A 23,974-nucleotide genomic window follows, 5' to 3' on the forward strand; every position below is an offset into this window, starting at 1 on the left:
AGTTTGTAAAAAAATTAAAAATTGTTGTTTTATTAAATCGAGTGGGTGTTTTATTCGCAGTCTTATCGTTGCATCTCAAATTACTCTTAAGTACTTACGGTCGGAGACAATGATGATGGCGGGATGGGGAGAATTTAATTTACGGAAGCGCGTTTTCTTAATAAATAGAGGTTCGGATTTGTTGATCCGATGGTTTGCCTGATTAGTAACATCAGAAACTTGAAAGATTTTGTATGCAATTCAAAACTCACCAGATTTATTTTGTTAGTTTGTGTTTGTTTTTTTTAATGGTGTGTTAATGAGGAAGATCCGATGTTAAATAAGCCCTAAAAGTGTTTGGAAACTATCAAAACCAAACATCAAATCAGCATATTATAAATTTTGTAAGTAGCATCGAACAGGCAAAACATGCATATAAGAAAGAATGTTTTGGCAAAAATAAGTGTTTAAGCGCACAGAATATTTAAGGCCTTAATTTCGTGTTCGTTCAGTATTCAATTGTAAAATTGCAGCAATTTGGGATGCATGATGACCAATTTAAATTTGTGTTTATTTTTTTGGTAAAAATTTCTATGTAGATATTCGAAAATTTGTTGCACAGTTTTTCAAAAAAAAAACATTTTTATTAAAAATATCGATAATATGTTTTCTTCATAATTTGTTATGTTTTTGATTTCTGAATGAATGTTGTTCCATTGCGGGTCTCAAACATAGAACTTTTAATGAAGATACGAACGGAACAGATTTTAAATGAGTTAGTTAGCATAAACTAAAAAATAATAAATACATTTCCACTTTAATGTATATTCGGAAACATCAATTTAAAACCGTCTTAAAAGCTCGAGAAATGGCATTATAATGTTTGCATAGATTGGGAAGTAACGTAATTATCGCTATGGCGAGATACGCGCAGAGCTTTATTTGTCAAATAAGTAGCTTTTCTGGAAGCTTTCCAAGTAATATGTTTTAGCGCCTGAAACTAGCCCCAGTTTTGGCCCCGTTCTTAAGGCACCGCGCGCTCTTTTGACGTTAAAGTAATTGCTCAAATAAAATAAATTTCTTGCCAAAAATTGTGCGAGTCAGTTTTTTATCGGTTGAAAGGTGAAGAAAAAGGCTTGTAATAAACAAAAAAATGGGTTAAAAGATTGATCAAAACTTACATACATAATAACTTTTATTTTAGGCAAATAAAATACACTACAGAAAAGAGCAGGAAATGAATGAATAAATTAATATAGAAAAATCTAGTCTCTATTAACGTCTCTAAAATGTCTAAAAGGCGCAAGTTTCATTTGAATGGCCCAATTTTAATTAAACTTGATCTGTTTCTGCACAGGCTGAATTTAGTGTTAGTTAAATTCATCAGTTAACTTTCTCCCTATTCAGCTCTAAATCATTAATATAATGATGTCACAAAGAAATTAATGCAACAGCAAACATAAAAAATTCCCTACAAGTGCGTTTTTTCATCAAATGTGTATTATTTTAGTATTTGAAACAATTCGTTTTCCTGAAGAAGGCGATGAGTTGTTTGTGTATAAAATCATTTTACATAATTAATATTCCGATTTATTACCATCAAAAATCAAATTAATGTCATTGCTAACGGGATGAAAGTAGTTGTTTTATTAGCTATTTATTTGTGGAAAGTCGGCTACTTTGGAACCAAATAAATAAATATTCTGTCTTGGCTGGCTTGGAAGTGAGTTGCTCACATTTTGGAGTTTTTAGTCTCTAATAATTAATTTAAAAAAAAAACTAGATGAAAATAAAACTTTGTTGCAATATTGATTGAAACCGAAGGAAAAATCAAATTTATTTTTCTGAACTGAACTATATTATTTATTTATATTTACTAGTGATTCTTCCAAGAGCACTTTTGCACTGTTCCTTATTAGACACTCTCCTAATGTTTTATACAGCGCTTTTAGAACATTGTTAATTTTTTCGGTTTGTTGATATATCAATAAATACTATTTTGATTTATTTTCCTGACTGCGTGTAATTGTTATTATATTTTTTTCCTTCCTGGGTTTCAGTCAAGTGTGAAATATTTTTTTTATATCGTGTATTTCATAACGTTTCGGCAAGACAACAGCGCCATGATCAGATTTAAAATTCATGCAATCTACAAACACCAATTTACAATTAAAATATATGTTGTACAAAAAGTATAACTTATAAGGCGTTAAAACATTCATTAGTTCTTGAGGGAAAAAACCTTTCTTTTTGGGAGCGCAAAACATTTGAAAGGCTAACCTCATAATTGGGAAATATTAGATTCTTTAGGTCTTTGCTGTCTAGACAATAGTTCGAACAAAATTGAGGTTTCAAGACAGCAAAGACCTAAAATAATCTAATATTTCTCAATTATGAGGTAAGTTTTTCAAATGTTTTGCTCTCCCAAAATGAAAGGTTTTTCCTGAAAAACTAATCAATGTTTCAACGCTTTATAAATTATACTTTTTGTACAACATATACATATTTTAATTGTAAATTGGTATTTGTAGTTTGTATGAAATTTAAATATGATGATGACGCTGTTGTCTCGCCGAAACGTTATAAAATACGCGATATGAAATTTTTTATTTCACACTTTAACTGAAACCCAAGAAGGAAAAGAATGTAATATCTAATAATTAAGAATTTCTTTGCGTAATATACTGCAATGTTGGAAGAAAAGACACAAAAATATACGCTAAAATGTGATAAAAGCTAAGGACTGAACTGGAAAGGTAAAGTTCGTTTTTGTGCTTTTCGTTTGAGATTTTTTTGCTGATATCGTTCAAGGATCATCTCATTATATTTCGCTTTCTGTATCTTGATTCGCCTCTGATTTTTTGCTTCATTTACTTCAAGTAAATGTGCATTTGGAATACTACTTTAAATTTTATTCTAACGAAACGTCCGGTCGTCATTTCATTAATACTCTTAATTTTGTTTAATATGCTTAGTTCTTTTAAAGTTTACATTGTTTGGCGTTTTCACAATCTAATTGCTATTAGCTTTGAACATTTTCCTGGTAAATTTAATATTTTGTATGTTCGTATGCCCATTTCGAGTTGTTACTAGAACCCCTCGGTTAACTGAAAGCGTTACTTTTCCATGTTCGAAAAGGTGTCTTTGTTTAGTAAAGTTCGGGTTTTAATAAAAAAAATATTATATATCTAATTCATGTTAATGTTTCCATTCCTGTTCTGACAGGTAAATGTTATGTAAATCCGATTTCTCCCAGAGTATCTCAATTTTGACCCGACACTTATTCCTTTTAGAGCCCTCGAATTGCGACAGCAAAACAGATTAAGTTACTGACTTTTCCATTTCCAAATTAGAGCTAAACTTAGTTAAATAAAGGAAAGTTTTCTAAGCTTTACTGTTTCAGGCTCTTCAGGCTCCTTATATTAAAACGTAATCGCGCATGCATAATGAATATTTATTGCTCATCCTCGGCACTAATTGCAGCCAGGTTGTGTTTCGTAACGGAGCAAAAAGCATTTCTTTTGTCGCAATTCAACAGCACTATTTCTAAGTTATTTGCAAATTGTTCTCTTCCTTATTTCCGGGAGCGATTTTTTTCTGAATAGATTCCGACATCGAATCGGGTGAAATGTCGGAATACTAAAACGAAGTAAAAGAAAGAATCGACAATTCCCCGTTGAGATATTGCTTTGACTTTTGTCATTGCATTCGGAAGCATATTTTCGAATAAGCTTTGCAATTTTATTGAAATGTATTTTATAGGGCGATTGGGCTGGGAGTTCGTAATAGAGTCATAACAAGAAAAATATCTTCAAGTGGATAATGAGGAAACGTTTTCGCCCAAGCTTACCCTGATTACTTCGGGACAGGCGTAATGAGGTGATCCGCAGCTGGTTTCTAACATAGAACCCATTGGTTGTAAGGAGGCCATCCCAAAATCGGCTATTTTGATGTTATTTTTCTCGTCTAGTAGGAGATTCTCAGGTTTTAGGTCTCGGTGGCTGAAAAAAGCATCTTCAATTGAATTTCAATGACTGGTGTATATTCAAATAAAATTATTTTCGGTTATTACGCGCGGATTATCCGGACGACTGGTTACCCGGCTCGGAAGTTGACTCTAATTAAAGTAGTTTGTCTATTAGGGAAACTTGAACCAATCTACTGAAACGTGAAAACAAACTTCTCTGTCTACAATTTACTAGCGAAGCTCTTTTCGAAACCGCAACCAAGTTTTGGTTTGGATTATTTTCTTTGTCGCGAATTAAGCTCGAGATCCATTTCTGCATTTAGAGAGGATTTACTTTCTGATTACGAAGCGATTGGTTCGAATTACATCACACATACCAAATGCTATGACTATGGCAAAAGTCCAGGGCTGATATGATTTGCCTGAAGAATCTTCGGGCTTCTTTGGGTGTCAGTCGGCCCTTCTTAACGAGATAGTCGAACAGTTCTCCTCCGGATACGTGCTCGAGCACTAAATATCTGAAATTAGCGAAAGTATAAGTTAATTACGGTACATATGTGGCGAAAGTTTGCAACTTGAGAACTTGCAGCTGAATACATCCCTCTAGAGTTTAGGGGCTTTTAGTTAGAGCTACGTGATTTAATGTAATGCCTATAACTACGAGCTTCTGGTTCGCAATCATAATTTGTCGCTGAATCTCGCCACTTTATTGTTTCAAATACGTTTCTATGCGTTTATAAGATTAATAGAATTGCTGCAAGTTTTTTTGAAGAGACTGCAGCAAATAATTTGAAATTCTTATTCAAAACTTGTATTTATTGATGATCTGATTTGGAAAGTGAAACATTGGTCATTATGTGAAGACAGAAATCGTTTTAATGCAGCTTCAAACCAGCAGGTTGCATTAATTTTTATCAACTTTAAACGAGCAGCATTTGACACACATAAGTGACACCAAAAAGCTCTATTTTACACATCCCCTAGTCAGCAATTTGCAAATAATCAACCCCCCATTTAAGGTTAATGCCCCAACTGAAGTCCCTCTAATGGATAGACGAACTTGCTGCTAACATCAGGACAGAGCATCATTAATAATACAAGATTCCCCTTAGAGTCAAAGGCTTCTAAATTGTATACAAGTATCCAAATCACCAGCGAGCATTTAGCGAGTTTCTAGTGAAAGAAATTTGTCTTATATGCCCATTTGTTATGCTAATTTCAAATAGCTTCTTTAATCCGGCAGCTTTTAGTCGAATATACTTACAGATACTTTTTGTTTTCGTAGACGTCCGCCAATCCCAAGACGTGCGGATGATCTATTAGTTTCATTATGGCTATTTCTCGTTCCACCTGCAAAAAAATCCCGAATATTGAAATGGGGTGCAAATGAGGGTTCTAATTATCAGAAACTTTCCTCATTATAAGTTCCACCAGCGGGGGAAAAACCCCTGAAGTAAAAGCTCCCTAACGAAGCCAATAATGTTAATGCAACAGATGGAGTTTGGCGTCCAAATTTGGAAAAGATTGAAATCAAATTTGAATATGTGATGTTCTGTGAATAATTCGAATTTATGTTTATTCGGATTTCGCCGAAAAAATCGTTTAAGTCGGTTCTAATATGCGATTTGCGCCAAATCCATTGGAGCATGGGTGTAACGTAATTTGAGAATTGATAGGCGGTTTACAGCCATTTTAGCTTAAATGCTGGAAAGCGTTAATCTTAGCGACGGCGAGGGTGCGTGACATCAATCGGAGTTAGTTGAAATATTCAGTCTGGATAGAGCCAGATAGAGCCGTTGCTGGATGCATGTTATGCAAATATCTGTCTCTCTCGGTATAGGGATTGCTCTATATGTTCCTCGTGCGGAATATTCCGGTTTTACTAGGGGATGGATTAACTAAGCCAGAGAGACATGAAGAAAATGTTTATCCATTAGCTTCAGTCTGTCCACCAGTTTTTTTGTGAAAAGTGGATTCTTTTGTGGAGATTTCCCCATCGGAGCAACAGTTCAAAAGCGTTTTCCGGCTACTTTACGGCTCGTTTGCTTGCTACAACTTTCTATGATTTTTCGTGTCTATTTGCTTCTTCAACGCAAGATGAAAGGACTCATGTTGCTATTTTGCCTTTGGTTTATTTTTGGAAAGTTTCGATTTTTTGCATTAACTGCATTTTTAAACGACGAAATTGTATTTGAATTTACATAAAAAATGTCAGATGTATTTGATAATTGCTGCGACAGTGGCTGGGATTTGGAACGCGATTCTACAGCAGAAAAAATCAGGATCTAGTGCGATTTCACTAAAAATTTCCCAATTTTGACACTCAACTGTACTATATTTTGCAAGCAGATTTTTGCAAGCAGACAATTTTTTAAGAGAGTGCTTTTTGGGCTGAAAACATACATTTTTGCAACCGCGTTTAAACAGCTAAAAAATCAAGATCTAGCGCGATTTGAATAAAAATGCTCCAATGTTCAAACACTGGCTACAATACGTTGCAACACTTTCAACTTTATACTTGCCCCAGATGAATAGTTACGAATTTTTTTAAAGAGAGCGCGATTTTGGCTGGAAACATTCATTTTTACAGCCGCTGGTAAACAGTATAAAAAATCAAAGTCTAGCGCAATGTTAACAATTCTTTCAAGTTCGCAGATGCCCAAGATTAATAGTTGGGCATTTTTTAATTATTTTAAAATTTTTAATTAACTTAATGGCAAAATCTAGCGCATTTTCTCCAAAATTTTGTCAAATTCAGCTGTTTAGTATATTTTGCAAACATTTCCAGTTCGCACATACCCAAAATTAATATTTAGGAATTTTTTAAAGACGGTTTGCTTTCGGCTAAAAACTTTTGCTTTTTATTCGGAACGGTTCATTTTCACACCCGCGTTTTAACAGCAGGAAAAATGAAGATCGAGCACGATTTCAAAGAATATTTATCTGTTTTCAGAACTAAACTTTTTACTGTCTCGGGTTAAACTTTCAAGTTCGTATATGCCCCAGATTTGTAGTTACGATTTTTTACAGAGAGCGCGTTTTGCGCTAAAAACGTTATTTTCTAGACTGTGTTTAAACAGCAAGAAATAATCAGGATCTAGCATAATTTCAATAGAAACTAGTCGATTCTCAAGCTCAACTGTAGTATATTTAGCGAAACGTTCAAGTTTGTGCTTGCCCCAGATTAGTGGTTACGAATTTTTCAAGGAAAGAGCGCTTTTCACTAAAAACGTTCATATTTTGACCGCGACTCAGCAGCAAAAAAATCAGAATCCAGTGCAATTCCAATGAAAATGTATATTCTTGAGAATATAAATTTCAACCATTTTGACAAATTTTGAAGTATTCACTGTCCCCAACTTAGTTGTTATGAATTTAAAAAAAATAGCGCGATTTTGGCTAGAAACTTTCATTTTTACACCCGCGTTTTAACAGCAGGAAAAATGAAGATCAATCACGATCTCAAAGAAAATTTATCTGTTTTCAGACTAAACTTTTTGCTGTCTCGAGCGAAACTTTCAACTTTGCATAYGCCCCAGATTTGSAGTTACGACTTTTTTACAGAGAGCGCGTTTTTCGCTAAAATCGTTCTTTTCTAGACTGTGATTAAACAGTAAGAAATAATCAGGATCTAGCATCATTTCAATAAAAAGTAGTCGATTCTCAAGCTCAACTGTCTAGTATATGTAGCGAAACTTTCAAGTTTGTGCTTGCCCCAGATTAGTCCTCAACTTAGTTGTTACAAATTAAAATAAAATAGCGCGCTACGATTAAACAGTGAAAAATCAGGATCTATTGTGATTTCACTAAACATTTCTCAATTCTGAGACTCAACTGTCTACTATATTTTGCAAAACAGGAAAGTGCGCGTTTGCTCCAGATTAGTAGTTACGATTTTTTTAAGGAGAGCGCGCGTTTGATTAAAAACGCTCATATTTTGATCGCGTCTTTCTGCGTTTTTCTTTAGAACTGTTTATATTTAGACCCGCGTTTAAGCGGCAGGAAAAAACCAGGATCTAGCAAGAGTTCAACGAAAATTTTTCAATTCCCAATCTCAACTATCTACTATATTTTGAAAGACTTTCAAAGTTTCTACACTAATAAAAAACTAATAATTTAAAAAATGTTAGAAATAAAATTACAATTAGCGTTGTTGAGGAGTATGCGAAGTTCGTATACTGTATGTATATTCATGTATATTCACCTTTTTTAGTTTCCACATTTCGATCTTAATGTTTACTCACTTCACCAACACACATTTGAAAAATGTCTTTTGAGCAAAATTGATAATGTTTTTAGGAGTTCTAATTGCGCAGCCTAAAGCATGTTTAAGAAACCCATTTTTATAAACATGAGTAAACTCTACTGTTCAAATTTAAATTTGATTGGACAAATATCTCTTAGCTTTATATTCCTTTGCAAATATTAACTAGCAACATCAAAGGTATACCCGGTTAAACCCAATCTAACAAATCTCCTTTTCAAATAATGGTAAAATCTAGCACAATTTGGCTTCCCTTCACAATCTAATTTCAATTTGATGAAACCTCGTTAACAACTTTCGGTGAAGTTCTGCAATAAAATCGGTATGTTTCGACAGGTCTTGTGGGGGTTCTCTCATCAACTCGCTTTATCAAAAATGTATGTAACGACAATCGGAAAAACTGAAAATGATTGACACCATCAAAGAGGGTCGATAGTCTCCTGCTTGTATTTGCTGCAGAGAGAAAACATTACTTTTACACAGAATATCTCATTGCTTTTGTTTTAATTGTTTGTGTGTCCTTAAACGTTTGAATTCGTCACCCATTAGCTGGCATGGGTGGTGGGCAACTAATCGATTTTCATGATTTATTCAAAAGAAGGTCAAGCGCTATAGAAAAACTTCCATGTACATCGTTGCGAACTTCTTCGGGTCATGAGCCGGGAATAGGGAAAATCGTCTTGAAATATAATCTCGAACCGGAAATGGAAAAGCTTACAGTGATTGACGCAAAAAAGAAGGATTTTCATTTTCATACTTTTTCCTTCCTTTTGTTGAGAGATTTGTGCTCGGTGAAGAGTCACGAAGGAACGTAAATATTTCACTTTTTGTGCCATTTCCGTCTTATTAAAGCATCCGGCTTTAGATAACTCCAACTCGGGGGAAAATTACGTAATTAACTTAGATAGATGACTGATTTATTGATAGCACTTAAGTAATTGAAATTAATATACCTTCCTAATTTTTCTTTTATTTATTGCAGGAAATTTATATTATGGTAGTAGTGTATAAAAGCAGTATCCGTAAAAAGGTGTTTTTCACTTCCTATTTGCTACCAAACAAGAGCTTAGATTAAATCTTTTAACATGCCCCATATCGTCTGTTGTGTATTCGGAAAAAATGCGCTCCATAAATATTTTACGCCCGTGAAATAAACTTTTATGCTAATGCTTTGCTCATTGTCCCCAATTTTATCCATTTGCATTTAACACACTCACTCATATTACAAAATGAAAAAGTTAATAATCATCTAAATGGTGCTCGAATTGTTTTTAATTTTTTTATGATTTTTTTCTCATAAACTAAATTTAGGACATACACATTTGAAAGTGCAATGGAGGGCTGATTTTTCGTATGTTTTCAATTAAACTTCTGAAAATCGGTGTGTATTTACATAAACTCAGCGCTCGTAGCCGATCGAAGGCCCCGATTTCGAGTACATCCAATCCAGTTTAATGAGTCAATATATACTTTTCGAAATTATTGCATTTGTTGAAAATAACATTTATGTATATTTTAGTTCGCATTATTAATATAATACATAAAATAATAATACAAAAGTTGCTTCGCATCAGCTGAGTTTTTATGCACTGAACCTCATAGATCGATTTTTGTTTCAATTTTACCGGTTGTAGGCAGTTTGTTTGGCTTGAATTTTTATTTGCCTTGAATTTCTAGTGTAAGGTATTTTTTTATAATTTGTTTCATACATTTTTTGGAATTGGTGGACTTTATTCAAGCCAAAGTCTCCACCGTGTATAAAAACGGTACTTTTAAGCGATTATTTGCACAAGTTCCAGCAAATTAAACTATTCTGTTTATTTTCAATCGAGTTTGTGTATTAAATATTGCACGTATCGAGGAAATTTGCTGTTGGCAAAATCGACTCAACATCCCCATTGATGAAATAAGTTAGCTGTTTATAGATAGAGTTTCAGAATAGCAAGAAATGCAGGTTCGTAAATAATTCGAAAGCGAGCGGCAATTTGAAATTCATGTTTCCAAATAATCTGGAAAGTTGCACATTAACAGTCAAACAATTTACTGCACATCCAACGAATAAATTAACTGGAATGTTATTAAATTCGACCGATTTTCAAAGTTATCACTGAATTAAAAGGCTAAATAGAGTTACATGGCCACTAATGAAAACGTTTACATTAAAGAGCGTGAGGAAATTATCTGCTTCCAACAACCATAAAAATTGGGGAAAAATATTCAACTAAAAGAAATTGTTGAGTTGCATTTTTAGCTAACATTGTAGGTAGGAGAAATTAATTTTTGTTTAATTCAGTTTGCCTTCAATACAAGAGAATATAATTTCACTTTTGAGCCAACAATTGTAATCAAAATATTTTTCAAAGCTGTTTCAAAGATTTAAACTGCAAGAATCTTGGCAGTTTTCGTACGATCTAATGAAAAATTCGCAGATAACCTAGGCCAATAAATTCCTGCAAGTCTCCAAAGCTTCACAAATAAAACGAAAAGCACGAACTAACTGCTCTTCTTCTCCAACTTGGGCAATTTCTTGCTGGCATCTGCTCCTTTTCTGCTCGTCATTTGTTAAAGTGGCTCTGTGCAATATTTAACCCCGCTTTCTCGAAAATGGTTTTTAACATATTCCTTCAAACGTTCCAATCTCCGGGTTTAAAATGCACGAAAACGTTCAACTGTGGAGATTTTGATATTGATTGTGCAGAAGCCAGCTTTGAACGAATGAACATTGTCCAAACGCTTACCTTCATTAGAACACTTTCACTCAGCTTCTCCCTGTTAATTATCTTAATGGCGACTTTCTTTCCGGTTACGCATTGCACTCCAAGCTTAACCAGACCTGAAACAAATACATTAATTAATTAACGATCTTGATAAATGAGATATTCCAAACGAATCCACTTTGCGGAATCTAATCAAAAAGTGATTACTCTTAGGAGTTCAATTGGCTTGGCGTTGGACTATTGCGGATGATGGCCCGCGCTTTTTTAAGCGTTTATTAGCAGCACTATTTATTTTACTAATTTATATTGAGTGTTACACTGAGAATTCAGAAAGGCTCTGGAATTTTTAGTAAATGGCCATATAAAGGCGAGTATTTGGGAGGGTCCCAACCAAGGCAGAGAATGCCAGTATTCTTGTAAAATGTGATCGTGAATCCCTTGAGCCAGTTGCCTGCTCCCCCTAATAATACATCACGTTCAATTTACTTTGAGTAAACAGAGGTTGTACTTTTAAGGAAAAATAAACAATGTTGGGGGTTTGTTCCAAATGTGGATAGCGCAAAGAACTGAAACGAATTTGGGCTAACATGTGTAGGTGCTGAAATTTGCAAAGCTAAAATATCCGCAGTTCTACATGTTTAGTCGATTTTCCCCGTTCTTCTGGAATGGTAATTTTTGCTTCTTAGTTAGGTCACGTTCGAATCAATACCTATTTAATTTACGGGTGAATGTCACGAACGCAATACCATCCGCCGGATCTCATCCGACGACACTAAGCGAATCATATATCATTTATAGTAAGTATATAACACGGAGCTGAGAGAATACGAGAATACTCGACTCAATTAAATAAGGCCATTAAAAGGAAGTATTTCAAGCCGTCTATGAATTTCCCGGCAATACTCCTATTTTATGTCCACCAAACTGTATGGGATTTATCATCATGGGGTGATTTATGGGGTTTAAATTAATTTCGGCTATAAGTAACCCTCGCGATAATAGTAACAAGATATAAAGGGCTGGACGTAGATTCACTAACATTTCAATTTATTACCCCATGTTTCCAGTCACTTTATTTGGATTCAAAATTGTCGTCGTTTTACCCATATTTTTCTTGGTTTTCAACCAAATACTCTAATCTAAATGGCTAAAAATGTGATTATTTACCCTAATTTACCCACTTGACTTGCCTGAAACTAATACATTTTTTCATAATCTGTCGGTGTATGACACCCATTTTATCATTTTAATTAATCTTTGCCTCAGCCGTTTCTATTTGAATATTTATATTACATTATTATTTTGACTATCTTCGTCCATCAAAACCAATGTTATTAATCATGAAAGTTGAAATAATCCCCTAAATCTCCAATAAATCTTAGAGCTTAATGGCTTTTCGGTTTGAAGCTTGTTAAATTATCTGGAAATTCCATAACTCACTTTTCGACGTGCATCTATGCACACTAAAGTATAGATAGTTGATAAAACTCATCGAAAAGTTTGCTGCTTATCAAATGTTGATTTTAACGATATTTTAAAGCCAATATAATGTAAAAAGTTAAATTGGTGCAGCATTCAACTTATACCTAATAATGTATTCCGTTATTAAAGCGCTTGCGGTAATTGCGAATTTAAGCTGAAAATTCTTGTAAAAGGTTTGCATTTTATTACTTAAAAGTTTAAAGGGAAGGAGTAAAGACAGCGCATCTAACCTGCATAATTTTCGCCACTAAATAACCAACTTCTTCATCCATATTTATGTTTTAACGGTGTGGGGTTTCCCAGGACCTAAACTTCCATAGAAAAGAAATCTATGATGGAGCTTTTAAAAACATACATGATAATTTAAACTTCGCAGGGATTTTTAAGGTTCATTCAAGGGTTTCTTTCGCGATTTCTGGAAAAAATAATACTAATTGTAAATGCAACACACAGATAAACAAGTTGGTTTAAGTTTTTCAATTAAAAGAAATGAATATTTCAAATTGTTTTTTTACACGTTACTGCCATTGCAAAACTCTTATAACTTCTCCAACTACAGAAAAAAATCGGTTTTAAAACATTTGAGTTACCAAACAGTTTACTTTTCGAAGTTCAGTTATTAAGCAAAATGTACTTTACATTTATTCTGATCTCCTTAACCTGCTTAATTTTCGCCAATTGGATACAGAATAATTGCTCAAAGTAACAAAGTATTTGAAGGTTACAAAACTAATAAAGGCAAAAATTACGATAAAACAATTTAGAGAAAGTTAACAAACTAATTATAACAAATGTCGGATACCGAAGTTTATATTTCATTTTACGCTCAGCAGGCAAAAAAGTCAATTGCATGACAAATGATGGAAAATAACTGTTTGTTTGTAGTTTGTATGTGCGAGTTTTGCTCATTTTGTTTCGAATGCATAATAGTTTATCTTAAACCTTTAATTAGAACAAGCAATATTTACAAGTTATTCTAAAACTGTAATATTTAAATTGTTTTAATTTTTCCAATTAAAAGTCATTCTTTATATTTAGTTATTTAAATAAATATCTGCTTCTAATTCTGCAGGTGAAAGTGCTAAGAAATGAATGAGCAAGTGAACACGCAAATGCTGAAGTTTGCACTTTTCATCAGAGCAAGTGTTAGTTGTTTTGTCCTATATTATATTGAATTTATTCATAATTTATGTGGATTCCAATGACTTAATGTAGAATTAAATAGTTACTATTTAAAAGAAACAATCAATACACACGCCCCTAAATTTTAAAATTATTCGTGTAATAATAAAAGAAGTAAAGTACAACTGAGCGTCGTATCCTTCTAAGTTATGGAAAACAATCTAGTGAAGTTTTCTTTACTGAAATTGGAATATATTTTAAGCAAAAATCCATTTAAGAAATTTTGAACCAGTTGCACTCATAGAGATTAAATAAAAATAATACCCAACAAAAATGATCAAAATCAGAAGTGAGCGTGAGCGTCATATCCTAACAAGTTATGACAAACACATTCCATACTTTATTTTAAAAATTTGTGAATACTTGCAGAAATAAAACAGTTCGTTTAAAAGTTAATATTACAAAAACTGGATGAAAAATCTAAAACGCGCTGAAAAATCCAAGTTTTTTTGAATTCCCTGTAATAAATCCTTAAAGTGCAATCCAGCTTTCCGAACAATTTCCCTTGATGTTAAAATTGCTGGTTCTCAACTAGTATTGACTTGCGTTTCCGAAATGTTCAAACCAATCTACTGTTGCTTATCATTTTCAAGTCTAATGCATTATCTTTGATCGATTTCACAATATGAGTAACCGTCCGGAACGTAGGGATCTGAAACCCAATCATAGACATTTTGTTGATCTTTCTATTTAAAGAGGGAGCCGGAGACCCTTTTGCAAATAAGGCTGTTATCGAAGGGTCTCCAAGATGGATATCTATTTGGATTAGAAACCGAAATACTATCTCATCCTATGCCGTACGTTTTAACCACTCTGTTAAGTAAAATAAATTGATGTTTCACCTCCCGAAGAGGGTCCACTCCTTGAGGTGCTCGATGTCCTTTTCTTGTTTACGATAATTTCCATTAAATTTTCAGTAGTTTTTTTAACAGCAGCTGAGTTCACAAATTCGTTCTCTTTCTTTGATACTACATATAGATCAAAGACTTTTCTAATTGATGGTGTTAAAGCCGAAGGGCGATGCTGTCGTAAGCGTGAAAGGGCAGAATAACCGAGTGTACATTAAAGTTACCTTGTGTCTCATTGCCTTTCGGTGTCACCAAACATCCCTGTTAATGGGATGTTCCTGGGGATGTTGAATAATGGACGCAAGAGGGTTGAAGAAGCAGAGGAAAAGTTTGTAAAATGGATGTTTTTGGGGAAAATTCGCCAAGGTGTGATAAATAACTGATAGAAAGAGAGCTTATTTGTTAAATAATACAATCTAGTAAAGTTTTTTTAAATCTAAAATTAATTAAGGAACTACTCTTAGTTAAAAGTTAATAAAATAAAGATAAAAATTTGCGATTTTTTTAATTTGTAAATAATCTTTTGATAACATGGAAATCGATCCCAATCTCACAATATTCTCTGCAAATAGAAGATTAGCCAATATTATTTTTTTGTATATTTTAATTTAATTATGATTAATTAATAAAAATTAAAAAAAAAAGTCAAAACTGCACAAACAACGATGGTTTTTTGCTACTTTCAGTTTCAGTTCCAACAGTTGTTTGCCATAGATTTTTGGGTAAATAATTTTTCTCTTTACTTTACTTTGGCATTGGGATGGTGTGAGTAGTAGTATTTAATATAAAGGGGACAGTTCCAACTCGATTTAAAAAATTTGTGCAAACTCCAAAAAATACGTGCTGAATTTGCATCTTTCAGTGCATATAAAGCGCGGTCTAGTGATTTTGGCCTAAATCGTTTTTGTTCTTGTCAAGTTTTTGCATAATAATGTTTTGAAAGCGTCTCTTAACATGAGAGAAACGCCGGTAAATTCCAAGTCGATTTGAAATATTCGTCAAAACTTCCAAAATTGTGTTCTGGGTTTGCAACTTTCCGATAAATTAAAGTGTATTTTATTGAATTACTTCTAAATTATTTATATCTTTAGACCAGCTTTCACATAAAGATTTTTTGAAATTTCTCTTCACAAAAGAGTCACCAGGTATGTAATTCTAAATGGATTTCAAAACTTTGCCAAAACTTGAAATAATGCATCATGAACTTACATCATACAATGAATATAAACTTAAGTGTGTTTTAGTGATTTTCGTCGAAAAGTCGTTTGTCTTCTTGGTCCAGTTTTTGCGTAAAAATGTCTCTTATTGTTAAAGAGGCCAATTCAAAGTCGATTAAAAAATTCGTCAAAACTTCAAAAATTACGCTATAAATTTGAAACTTTCAGACCAGATAAATTTAAGCGCCTTTTATTGATTTTGACCTAAATTATTTCTCTATTTAGTCCAATTTCTGTATAATGATTATTTTTAAGTGTTAATTAACGCAAAAGCGACGAATTTAAAAAAATCATAAAGATTCCAAAAATTACATTTTTCACTTGCGACTTTCAGATAATGTAAAGTGTTTTCTAATGATTTCTGTCTAAACGATCAAATCGATTTTAAAAATTTCTTTGGTGGCCAGAGCATTTAACTTTAACCTGAAAGAATTGCTATTATAAAGACAGACTCATTTTTTCCTTCACTTAAAAAAGTTTCTAAAACATTTTTAAACAGTTAAGTTGTTATCCATTTTGAGTAGTTTTTCTCAAAACCTACTCTATGAAAGGCGCTTGATTCAAAAAAACGATAAGTTTGTTCTTTCTTCGAAAATGTATTTTATGAATCATTTCATAAATATAATCTTAAACACAAATACTAGATTTATATTGGGACAATGGAATTTTTTATGTTTTTATGTGTTTGCGCAAGTTTTATGTCGTAAGTTTCCTCTGAAAAATGTAAACGTTTGATTTGATAGCTAAGGTAATGCAAAAACGTGTAGACTACGCAAATAATTCTATTTATTTGTGTTTTTTTATGGTCAGCAAGTTTGTGAATCAGCAAAATTATGCAGATTGATGCAATGATTGCAAAAGTGCAAAGAAACAATTGTAGCATTTCGGAACAAAAAGAGCGCAAATACCGAAATTAATTTTATGCAAGCGCATAAATATTTCCGATGGTGCTTTCCTTTGCATATGGACATTTACAGTTTTTCTTACCTTAAGTTAAATGGACAATCTTAAGCTTATTTAGAGTCGGTTTTTTAACATTTTGATTAAATAGAACATACGGTGCAAACAATTTTCAATATAGATTTTCTTACGGCATATTTAACTAACAATATGTAACAGCAAATTCTTACCTGTCTGGCCTTTGCCCAAGGTTTTCTCCAAACGGTAAGGCCCAACATATTGGTGCTGAACCTCACCAGAATTCGTGTTTTCTTTCTGCATTTTCACAATTATCTTCCACTTGTAAATATCACATTTCTTTACCACCGCTTCGCGTACTTGCCAATGATTTTGCCCTAATTTTGAAACTTTCCCTCGAAACTACACGATAATTTTCCAAATCCATGATATATCCTTAGCATCGAGCAGTGTTTTTGAATAATTGCCGCAAATTGTCAATCACAGTTGCTTTTTTATTATTACAGTCACGTTTTCAATAAACAATCAGCCACTCACCGAAACTGGAAAACTCGGGTTTTTGTATAAAATCAACCTCGAACTGATCGTTTCTTGTGTTTTTTGGAAGTCATGTTTTCGCTAGTGCACGATAAGGGCGTAGATCGACGATTTTTTGGACATTTCCGCGGATTTCGGTCGGTCGAAGAGCACGATTCAGCAGCAGTCGACCCGCTATAGCAAAGGGTGGTCTGAAATCAATAACTTCGGGAGCTGGTGGATAAGGGTGGAACGCAAAATCCCCAGCTCCATCGCCTGTCATCCTGCAATGCACTTTCTTACCCATTTTACGGGGGAGCACTAAGAATGTGATTTCCTTTATCCACTTTCATACATTTACTTAAACTTTATTAAGACTATAAATAGCCTTGCTATTTATAGTCTTAATAAAGGCGATCTTAATAGGGCGATAATAAAAGAAAAAAATAATTTAATCCGGACTGGTAGTTTGCTTGACTTTTTTGTTCTTGGCACATATTCATTTTTGTGTAAAATTTATTGTATAATCAATAATAAGTTATTTTTTATAAGTTTTTTAAATATTCTCCGCCAATACTCAGAAAATGTCGCGAACGATATGTGAACCGCAAAAAAGACTGTTAACGTTATTAGTCATATAAATAACAATCTAGATAAATGCACCTGATGTATTTAATGATTCAAACTCAACGAAGATTATACCTTTTGAGGCCAAATAATTCTAAGTAGGTAAGTTACAGCAAATTCATTATTAATTCCGTTTCGGTCAAGGAATAAAGTCGCATATCACAGAAAGAATAACAAAACAGTGTAATTTACTTTTTTAATGCCAATGTTTGCATTAAATAGCTAACGAAATTAACAAAAAAATAGTTTTGATTTGATATGTGAAATGTGTTTGAATAATCAAAAGGAACTCGAACTTAACAAAAATGTAAGTGATCGATCCAACGGAAATTTTCCATGTCCTTCATACACTGATTGAAATGTTTCGTGCTCATTATACTAAGAAACAATAACAGTTGATTAGGGAATTCGGCAACAATGACTATTTTACTTCAAATACCGAAAAACAATGGAATTATTTGAGAAATGGGGGAGCTGGCAAGTCAACCCCACGATTTGGTTCATGATGCACGACGCCAAATTGCTGGTTTTACTTTAACGCACCGTAGCGTTCCTGATGGGTATTTTGCGCCTTCAATTAGGTGAAAATTGAACCAACACTCTTGCTGGAGTAGTTCAAAAGAAATCTCCTATTATTAAGAATTTTACGTTTTTATAGCCAACATTAGTTGATATAAACCTGGAAGCACTCACTGTAAATTTTGATAAATTTCCTGGTGATTGTACTAGACAAAAACGTAGACTTAAACTTTTAACTAAAAATTAAAAAAACTGAGAGCTTTAAAATCACTTTGGCATTGCGAAACAAATTGCACTTTTGCTATAACTCCTACATTGAAATGGCATGTCATATGAACAAGATGATGTATCTTAATAAAATCTGGACAATGTTGCAAAAGGATTTGTAACTACAGTTTCTAGAGAAAATTTGCTATAATTTGATCTTATGCCGCATGCTTTAATTTAATAAGTCTAAGACACATATAATAGACCAAGCAGAAGAGTTAGTGAAATGCTTTATACCAGCCTAAACAAGCCATTCTTTTGAACCATCAAAATAACGGTTAATTGGAAAGGTTTAAAAATACTATTCATAAGTACAACTCGTAAGAAAACTTTATTAACCATGACAGGTAGAAAATGGAAAAAACACCACCAACATTAAATCCCGGAAAAATTAACAGCGTAGGAGTACAATGCTTAGCAACTGAACTGGATCGATTTAATCAACGCGAACCCCTGGACCTCCCAGTTTCGTAACAGTAACTTCAAAACCATTCTTCTTCAGTACGCGGATTACCTCCTTTGGATCATACGATGGAGGAATCACCGAAATTACATATCCACCTCCTCCTGCTCCCGTAAGCTTTCCCGATAATCTAAAGCAAATAACAATAAAAAATACAATTGCCAAGCATTTCTAGCTCACCCAAATTTGTCCAGAATTCTGTTGATTTTATCCAGCTTCGGATGCGACACTCCCAAAGAGCATAGAAGACTATGATTTATTTCAATCAAGGTCTTCCATTTGTTAAAGCCGTTGCTCAAACCGGCGCCATCGCCAGCAACTGCAAGAACCAGCATTTTAAGCAAGCACCGATTAATAGTTGTAAAATTTCACCTGCAGCGGTGTCGATTTTTTGAATAACACCCGAAGCGTTCACAGTTAAGTCTTCTAGGGCCTCTAGAATATGTTCCACCAAATGCGGAAAGTCTTCCTTAAGTTTGGCAACTGCAGCAACCATCTTCTTGGTTTCGCGGGGCTCTTTGCTGTTTACGAGTAGTAAAGTCAAAGGAGTGTTGAGCGTTAGATGAGTGGTGGAGTGGTTTTTGCGATATTGTACCAAATTGCCAAAAGTACACACCGTGTTGTCTAGGCCTAAAACTCGACTCGTTAGTTGTCTAAAGTCTGGGGCATTTTTTAATGCTTGCCTGAGGGTGTTCCATGGAACAGCATTTCGCATTGAAAGGCCCAGTCGGAAATTCGATCAAGTTCACCCGAAGTGTAATGAGTTAAAACATCAACGTCGGCTTGTGGCCAGTAAAATGGCTTGAAACCATCTTTGGACACATTTTTCGATCCAATTGTTTTGCGCTTGAGGTAGCTGATGAAAAGGGCTGCAACTGAAATTAATTGCGCCGTGAGCTCCTTAAGCAAATCAACCAGCTACAATACTTACAAGCCACTGAAAAACTAGCCGAGCTGCCAGTACCAGCTCCCATAGAAATATCCGAATCTATTATGATGCGCATGGGGCATAAACTAACTGAAGTGGACGACAATATGCCAGCAAACAAATAAAGGACACCCATAACTGTTTGAACAACTGCTCGGTTAGGGGCAGGATTTATGTTCATCAAAGCTTCAACAGCTACATTTTCCACTATTTCTACCAATGATTGATGATTGACTAACTTTGGCGACTCCCAGTTGAAAGATGAAGGGTGCGAAGTAATTGCTATGGGCTTATCTAACAGTTCTTCGATAAGTTCCTAAAAGATCACAATTCATTAATGTTTCGTATTATATTCGACTACATGTATTTACTTGCAAATCGAAAACGTATTCGAAGTCAAGCGGCAAGCAATTCAAGACCAGCTTATTGGGCAAGTCGATTTCATACAAGTGCAGTTTGGTTCGCAAGCCCAAACTTGCTGCTAATGCCAGCTTTCCGTATACCACTGAATGTTCTCCATGGAGAATTATTTTTCCTGGCGCTGATACTTTCAACTCCACATCTGCAGTTTATGAAACAGTTAGTTGAAGTAAATTCCAAGAATCCTAAACGTACCACTCTGAACATTATAATTATAAAAGCTACTTCTAGATAAACTCGCCATTACTCTACTACTACTGTTCTGCGGCCCACTGCTTGGTAGTTAAAGTTTGCAGGGACAACGCATGAATCTGCGCCAATTCCTCTTTTAAAACGTTATTTACCAGCCTAAAAATATGGAAAATGCAGGCCAAATAACCCAGCGAGTGTGATATTTACCTATGTCGCTGCAGCAATGGCTTTCCTTCAAATTTATCTGATACCACTAAACAAGCGAACTTTTCACCACAACCACCAGAATGATCTACCACGTCCTAAAATAGAGAGAAAAATTGACATTATTCAGGTTCAATGGGAAATAATGTATGTGCATATTTTACTGAAGTGCGAGGGAATTTATCAATTGCGAGTACTCATGGAACGTTTTCGAGTAATTTGTTCAGTTCAAGTCATCTTCATTTCAAGTTTCATTTGATAAGACTGTTTATCGTCAACAAATTTTACAGTCAATTTGTAGATAATAATTTTTTTGTTTATCGGGGACAAATGTTCTCAATTTTATAGTAAATAGCTAAGGTGCACCAAAAACAGCTAAAATCCCAAAGTAAACTAATTCTCAAATTTCTACAACTAAGTCATATTTTAAATCGTCAGATTAAACTGTAAATGTTTTACTTGTGGCCGTTGGTTGCTTATGAATTAGTAATTTCGGCTTATCAATACCATATAAAAACCCTCTAAAAATTATAAGAAATATTTTAAAACCCTTAACTAACAGCAGCGGACTCATGTTATTTCCATATACTAAATTAATACAATTAGTTCTTAATTGTTAAAGTGGTAGTTGAATATAGAGGGTGTTCGTAAGTTTCATCATTATTTTCATCATTTTTATGACCAGGAATAAATGGAATGCAAATAAGACCATCCACATTTGCATCAAACAATGAATGAAATTGTTGAGTTTGTATTTAATAAATGAAAATAGGACAATTAACAATGACAAAAATGTCCAGCTCTTAAAATATATAATAGAACAATACAAAACAGTATCAAATAAACCAACAAAAATACAATCCAAAAACAGGATGCAGACAAAAATGCAACCAGCGAATGATGTGATACTATTAAAAACACGTCCATTGCAAAAATGGAAATAAAACGCTTTCAAATAAAAAAAGCTTTAATATTTGTACCTAACATCTATTTCTATTGGCTACATTTGGTCCGTAAACTAAATATTTCATTCATTTAATTCAGTAATCACAAATATCCCGATTGCAGACACTTAAAAAATACACATCCACGTTCGAACAAGTAACAAATTAACAACAGTCTAAACTATGAACTTTTGATTTTCATGTTTTTAATATCTCCAAAATCCTGCGGTAAACTCAGTTGCTTCACATTGAAAATGACGAAAAATCCTAGGAAGTGAATGCATGAATACACGGAAGTGATTAAAGGAAACAAGTCCGGGTAGCGACTAGGGGGATCCAAAAGTAAACCAGCCACAAATATTATTGCACATCCTAGTAGAGAAAATAGTATTGTCATGTGAAGGATTAAGGCGAACAAAGCATATTTGTTCAGGAGGATTTTATGATATGTAAGCATTATTACAGTGCCTAATTTTAAGTTTTTGGCGTTTTCGATGTTAAAAAGTATCACCCCAATTCTTCGATAATACTCTACCAGTCCTTCGCTGCTATTGAACATGCTTTTAAAAGAATGCTCAATGCAAACTCTGAAAGAGACAATGTAAAATACGACTAAGGCCGCAAAGGCTATAATGAGTTGGTCCTTCACAATCAAAGGAGTCATGCTGAAAACCGAAATACATAAAAACCAAAAACACATAAAAGGGGCATATGGAAAATACAAAAGGACTGGAATGGCTGCCAAGAGGATGGTTTTTTCGTGCACTTGATAGCTGAACAAGAAAAACCCGAGAGAAGAGTTAATTAGAGCTAGAACGAACTTTTTAACATTGGGGCGCAAGAACAGGTCGGCACTTGAAGGTAATATAGCCGACAAAGTGGTAAAGAGGCAAATCCGCATCATTTGGAAATTATCAAAGCGACTTTTGAATTTAAAAACTACATTCAGTGCGCACCAAATGTTGGAGACTTTGTCCTCAAAAACCCCTCTAGCCACAGGAAACTGCCGATGTAACACTTGACGAATATCCTCAACGTCGAAGAGAAATGGTAGCCAAATTACGATAAACATTATTACCACTGTAAGGCTTATTTTAGTGAGATACACCAAGCCGGAAATTGCGGTTTGGCCAGGCTTAGGGATGCAAGTGCTTAATAAATAAAAGAAAAATGGTAGAGAATGATAGAGCTCCATCTGCTTGTAGTTGAGAGCCAGGCAGAAGAATATTGAGGCGGAAATGTGCCAACGGTGTAAAATGCAAATGACTGCAAATATGAACAATCCTAGAGATATGGAATTATACTGGAAATGTCCATGATCAATTAGGATGAGGCCTGGATAAAGCAGTCCCAGAACTACTGAGAGTGAAGGGTCGAATATTTTGAGGCTCAGTACCGACTTGTTGCCTTTCTTCTGGTTCTTTTTAGCTTCTTCTTTCCTCTTGTCCAGTTGCACGCAAGTGTAATAATATAGTATTAAAGCTGGGATGTAGACTAGAATGTCACCAACTAGAACGGTGGTTCTCATGAATAATTTGTGCGTTTCACTCTCATGTCCTCTTGAATCGTGCAATTTGGTGAAGTTTCCATTGATAAATCCAGCTACTGCTCCACATAAATACATGTGATATGCTGTGAGGGGAGGATAGTCAAGTCCCCAATAATCCAGGTGATTATCTGTGGTATTTCTATACCAATCTTTCAGGGGGAGATTTGTGGTGATTTCCATCCAGTGCCTTTGAGCTTCGTAGTCGCCGTACATTGGGGGTGTTCCCTCGCCTGAATACGAATGTAGCATGGTGCAACATCTCAGGAGAACGGCTACTAAAGTCCCAAAAATCACCAACCAAATTTCACTACTGATTTTGCAATACATGAGCATTTTCGTGTGTTGTTAAAACTTCATGTTTCAAGTACTGTTCGTACTAAAATACGTTCACTGAGCCGCTTAAACAGAGCATGGAAATGTATGTTTGGATTATTTTATGTTTTATCAATACTGATGTGGCAGGACGGTCGGAAAAAACGAGAAAAATATCGATTTTTGAGGGTTAGCAATTTTGACAGAAAATTATCAACTTGAAAACTTACCACATGTGTGGCTTCCAGTTCCTTTTGCAACTTGCTTTCAATGTGTTCTTTCGTTATAGGCATTCTTTTACCGTTAAAAGACCGGAACAGTTTGGTTATAACGGGGAAAACCGTAAAACATTTTCGTGCATGACGGATTTGTAATGCCATTTTCTCAATTTCGGCTGCGTTCCATTATGTAATTGATGGTTTTCCGAAGAACGCAGCACTAAGTGAGCGATCACTTAAC

The 23,974-nt window shown here is 34.2% G+C and overlaps 4 protein-coding genes across 5 annotated transcripts in view; 1 reads left to right on the forward strand and 3 right to left on the reverse strand.

Annotated features, from left to right (window-relative positions):
* LOC109546827 (serine/threonine-protein kinase BRSK2) overlaps positions 1-17,325 on the reverse strand; it is a 25,219-nt gene extending 7,894 nt beyond the window's left edge. For both annotated transcript variants that reach the window (XM_019917958.2, XM_019917957.2), the window contains exons 1-5: positions 16,787-17,325; positions 10,949-11,043; positions 5,211-5,296; positions 4,324-4,464; positions 3,830-3,980 (exon numbers count right to left, since the gene is read on the reverse strand). In XM_019917958.2, coding sequence (XP_019773517.1) covers positions 3,830-3,980; positions 4,324-4,464; positions 5,211-5,296; positions 10,949-11,043; positions 16,787-16,877 — 564 coding nt within the window. In that variant the 5' untranslated portion in view covers positions 16,878-17,325. The remainder of the gene's footprint in view (positions 1-3,829; positions 3,981-4,323; positions 4,465-5,210; positions 5,297-10,948; positions 11,044-16,786) is intronic.
* Positions 1-23,974, forward strand: part of LOC109546791 (replication factor C subunit 2) — a 38,194-nt gene that overhangs the window by 11,833 nt on the left and 2,387 nt on the right. The gene's annotated exons all lie outside the window — the stretch shown is intronic.
* LOC109546790 (mevalonate kinase) lies at positions 18,816-23,917 on the reverse strand. Its single transcript, XM_019917905.2, has 9 exons — positions 23,746-23,917; positions 20,714-20,808; positions 20,510-20,662; positions 20,266-20,456; positions 19,898-20,210; positions 19,650-19,841; positions 19,339-19,596; positions 19,147-19,285; positions 18,816-19,096 (listed from the first exon to the last, which is right to left on the reverse strand). The coding sequence occupies exons 3-9, from the start codon at positions 20,556-20,558 to the stop codon at positions 18,940-18,942; spliced, it is 1,299 nt and encodes a 432-aa protein (XP_019773464.2). The 5' UTR covers positions 20,559-20,662; positions 20,714-20,808; positions 23,746-23,917; the 3' UTR covers positions 18,816-18,939.
* On the reverse strand, positions 21,665-23,735 carry LOC109546787 (dolichyl pyrophosphate Man9GlcNAc2 alpha-1,3-glucosyltransferase). Its single transcript, XM_019917900.2, has one exon. The coding sequence runs from the start codon at positions 23,534-23,536 to the stop codon at positions 21,836-21,838; it is 1,701 nt and encodes a 566-aa protein (XP_019773459.1). The 5' UTR covers positions 23,537-23,735; the 3' UTR covers positions 21,665-21,835.

Source organism: Dendroctonus ponderosae, unplaced genomic scaffold (genome assembly GCF_020466585.1).
Source record: "Dendroctonus ponderosae isolate FM_Combo_2020 unplaced genomic scaffold, Dpon_F_20191213v2 Dpon_F_20191213_4, whole genome shotgun sequence".
In the NCBI taxonomy this organism is placed as follows: domain Eukaryota; kingdom Metazoa; phylum Arthropoda; class Insecta; order Coleoptera; family Curculionidae; genus Dendroctonus; species Dendroctonus ponderosae.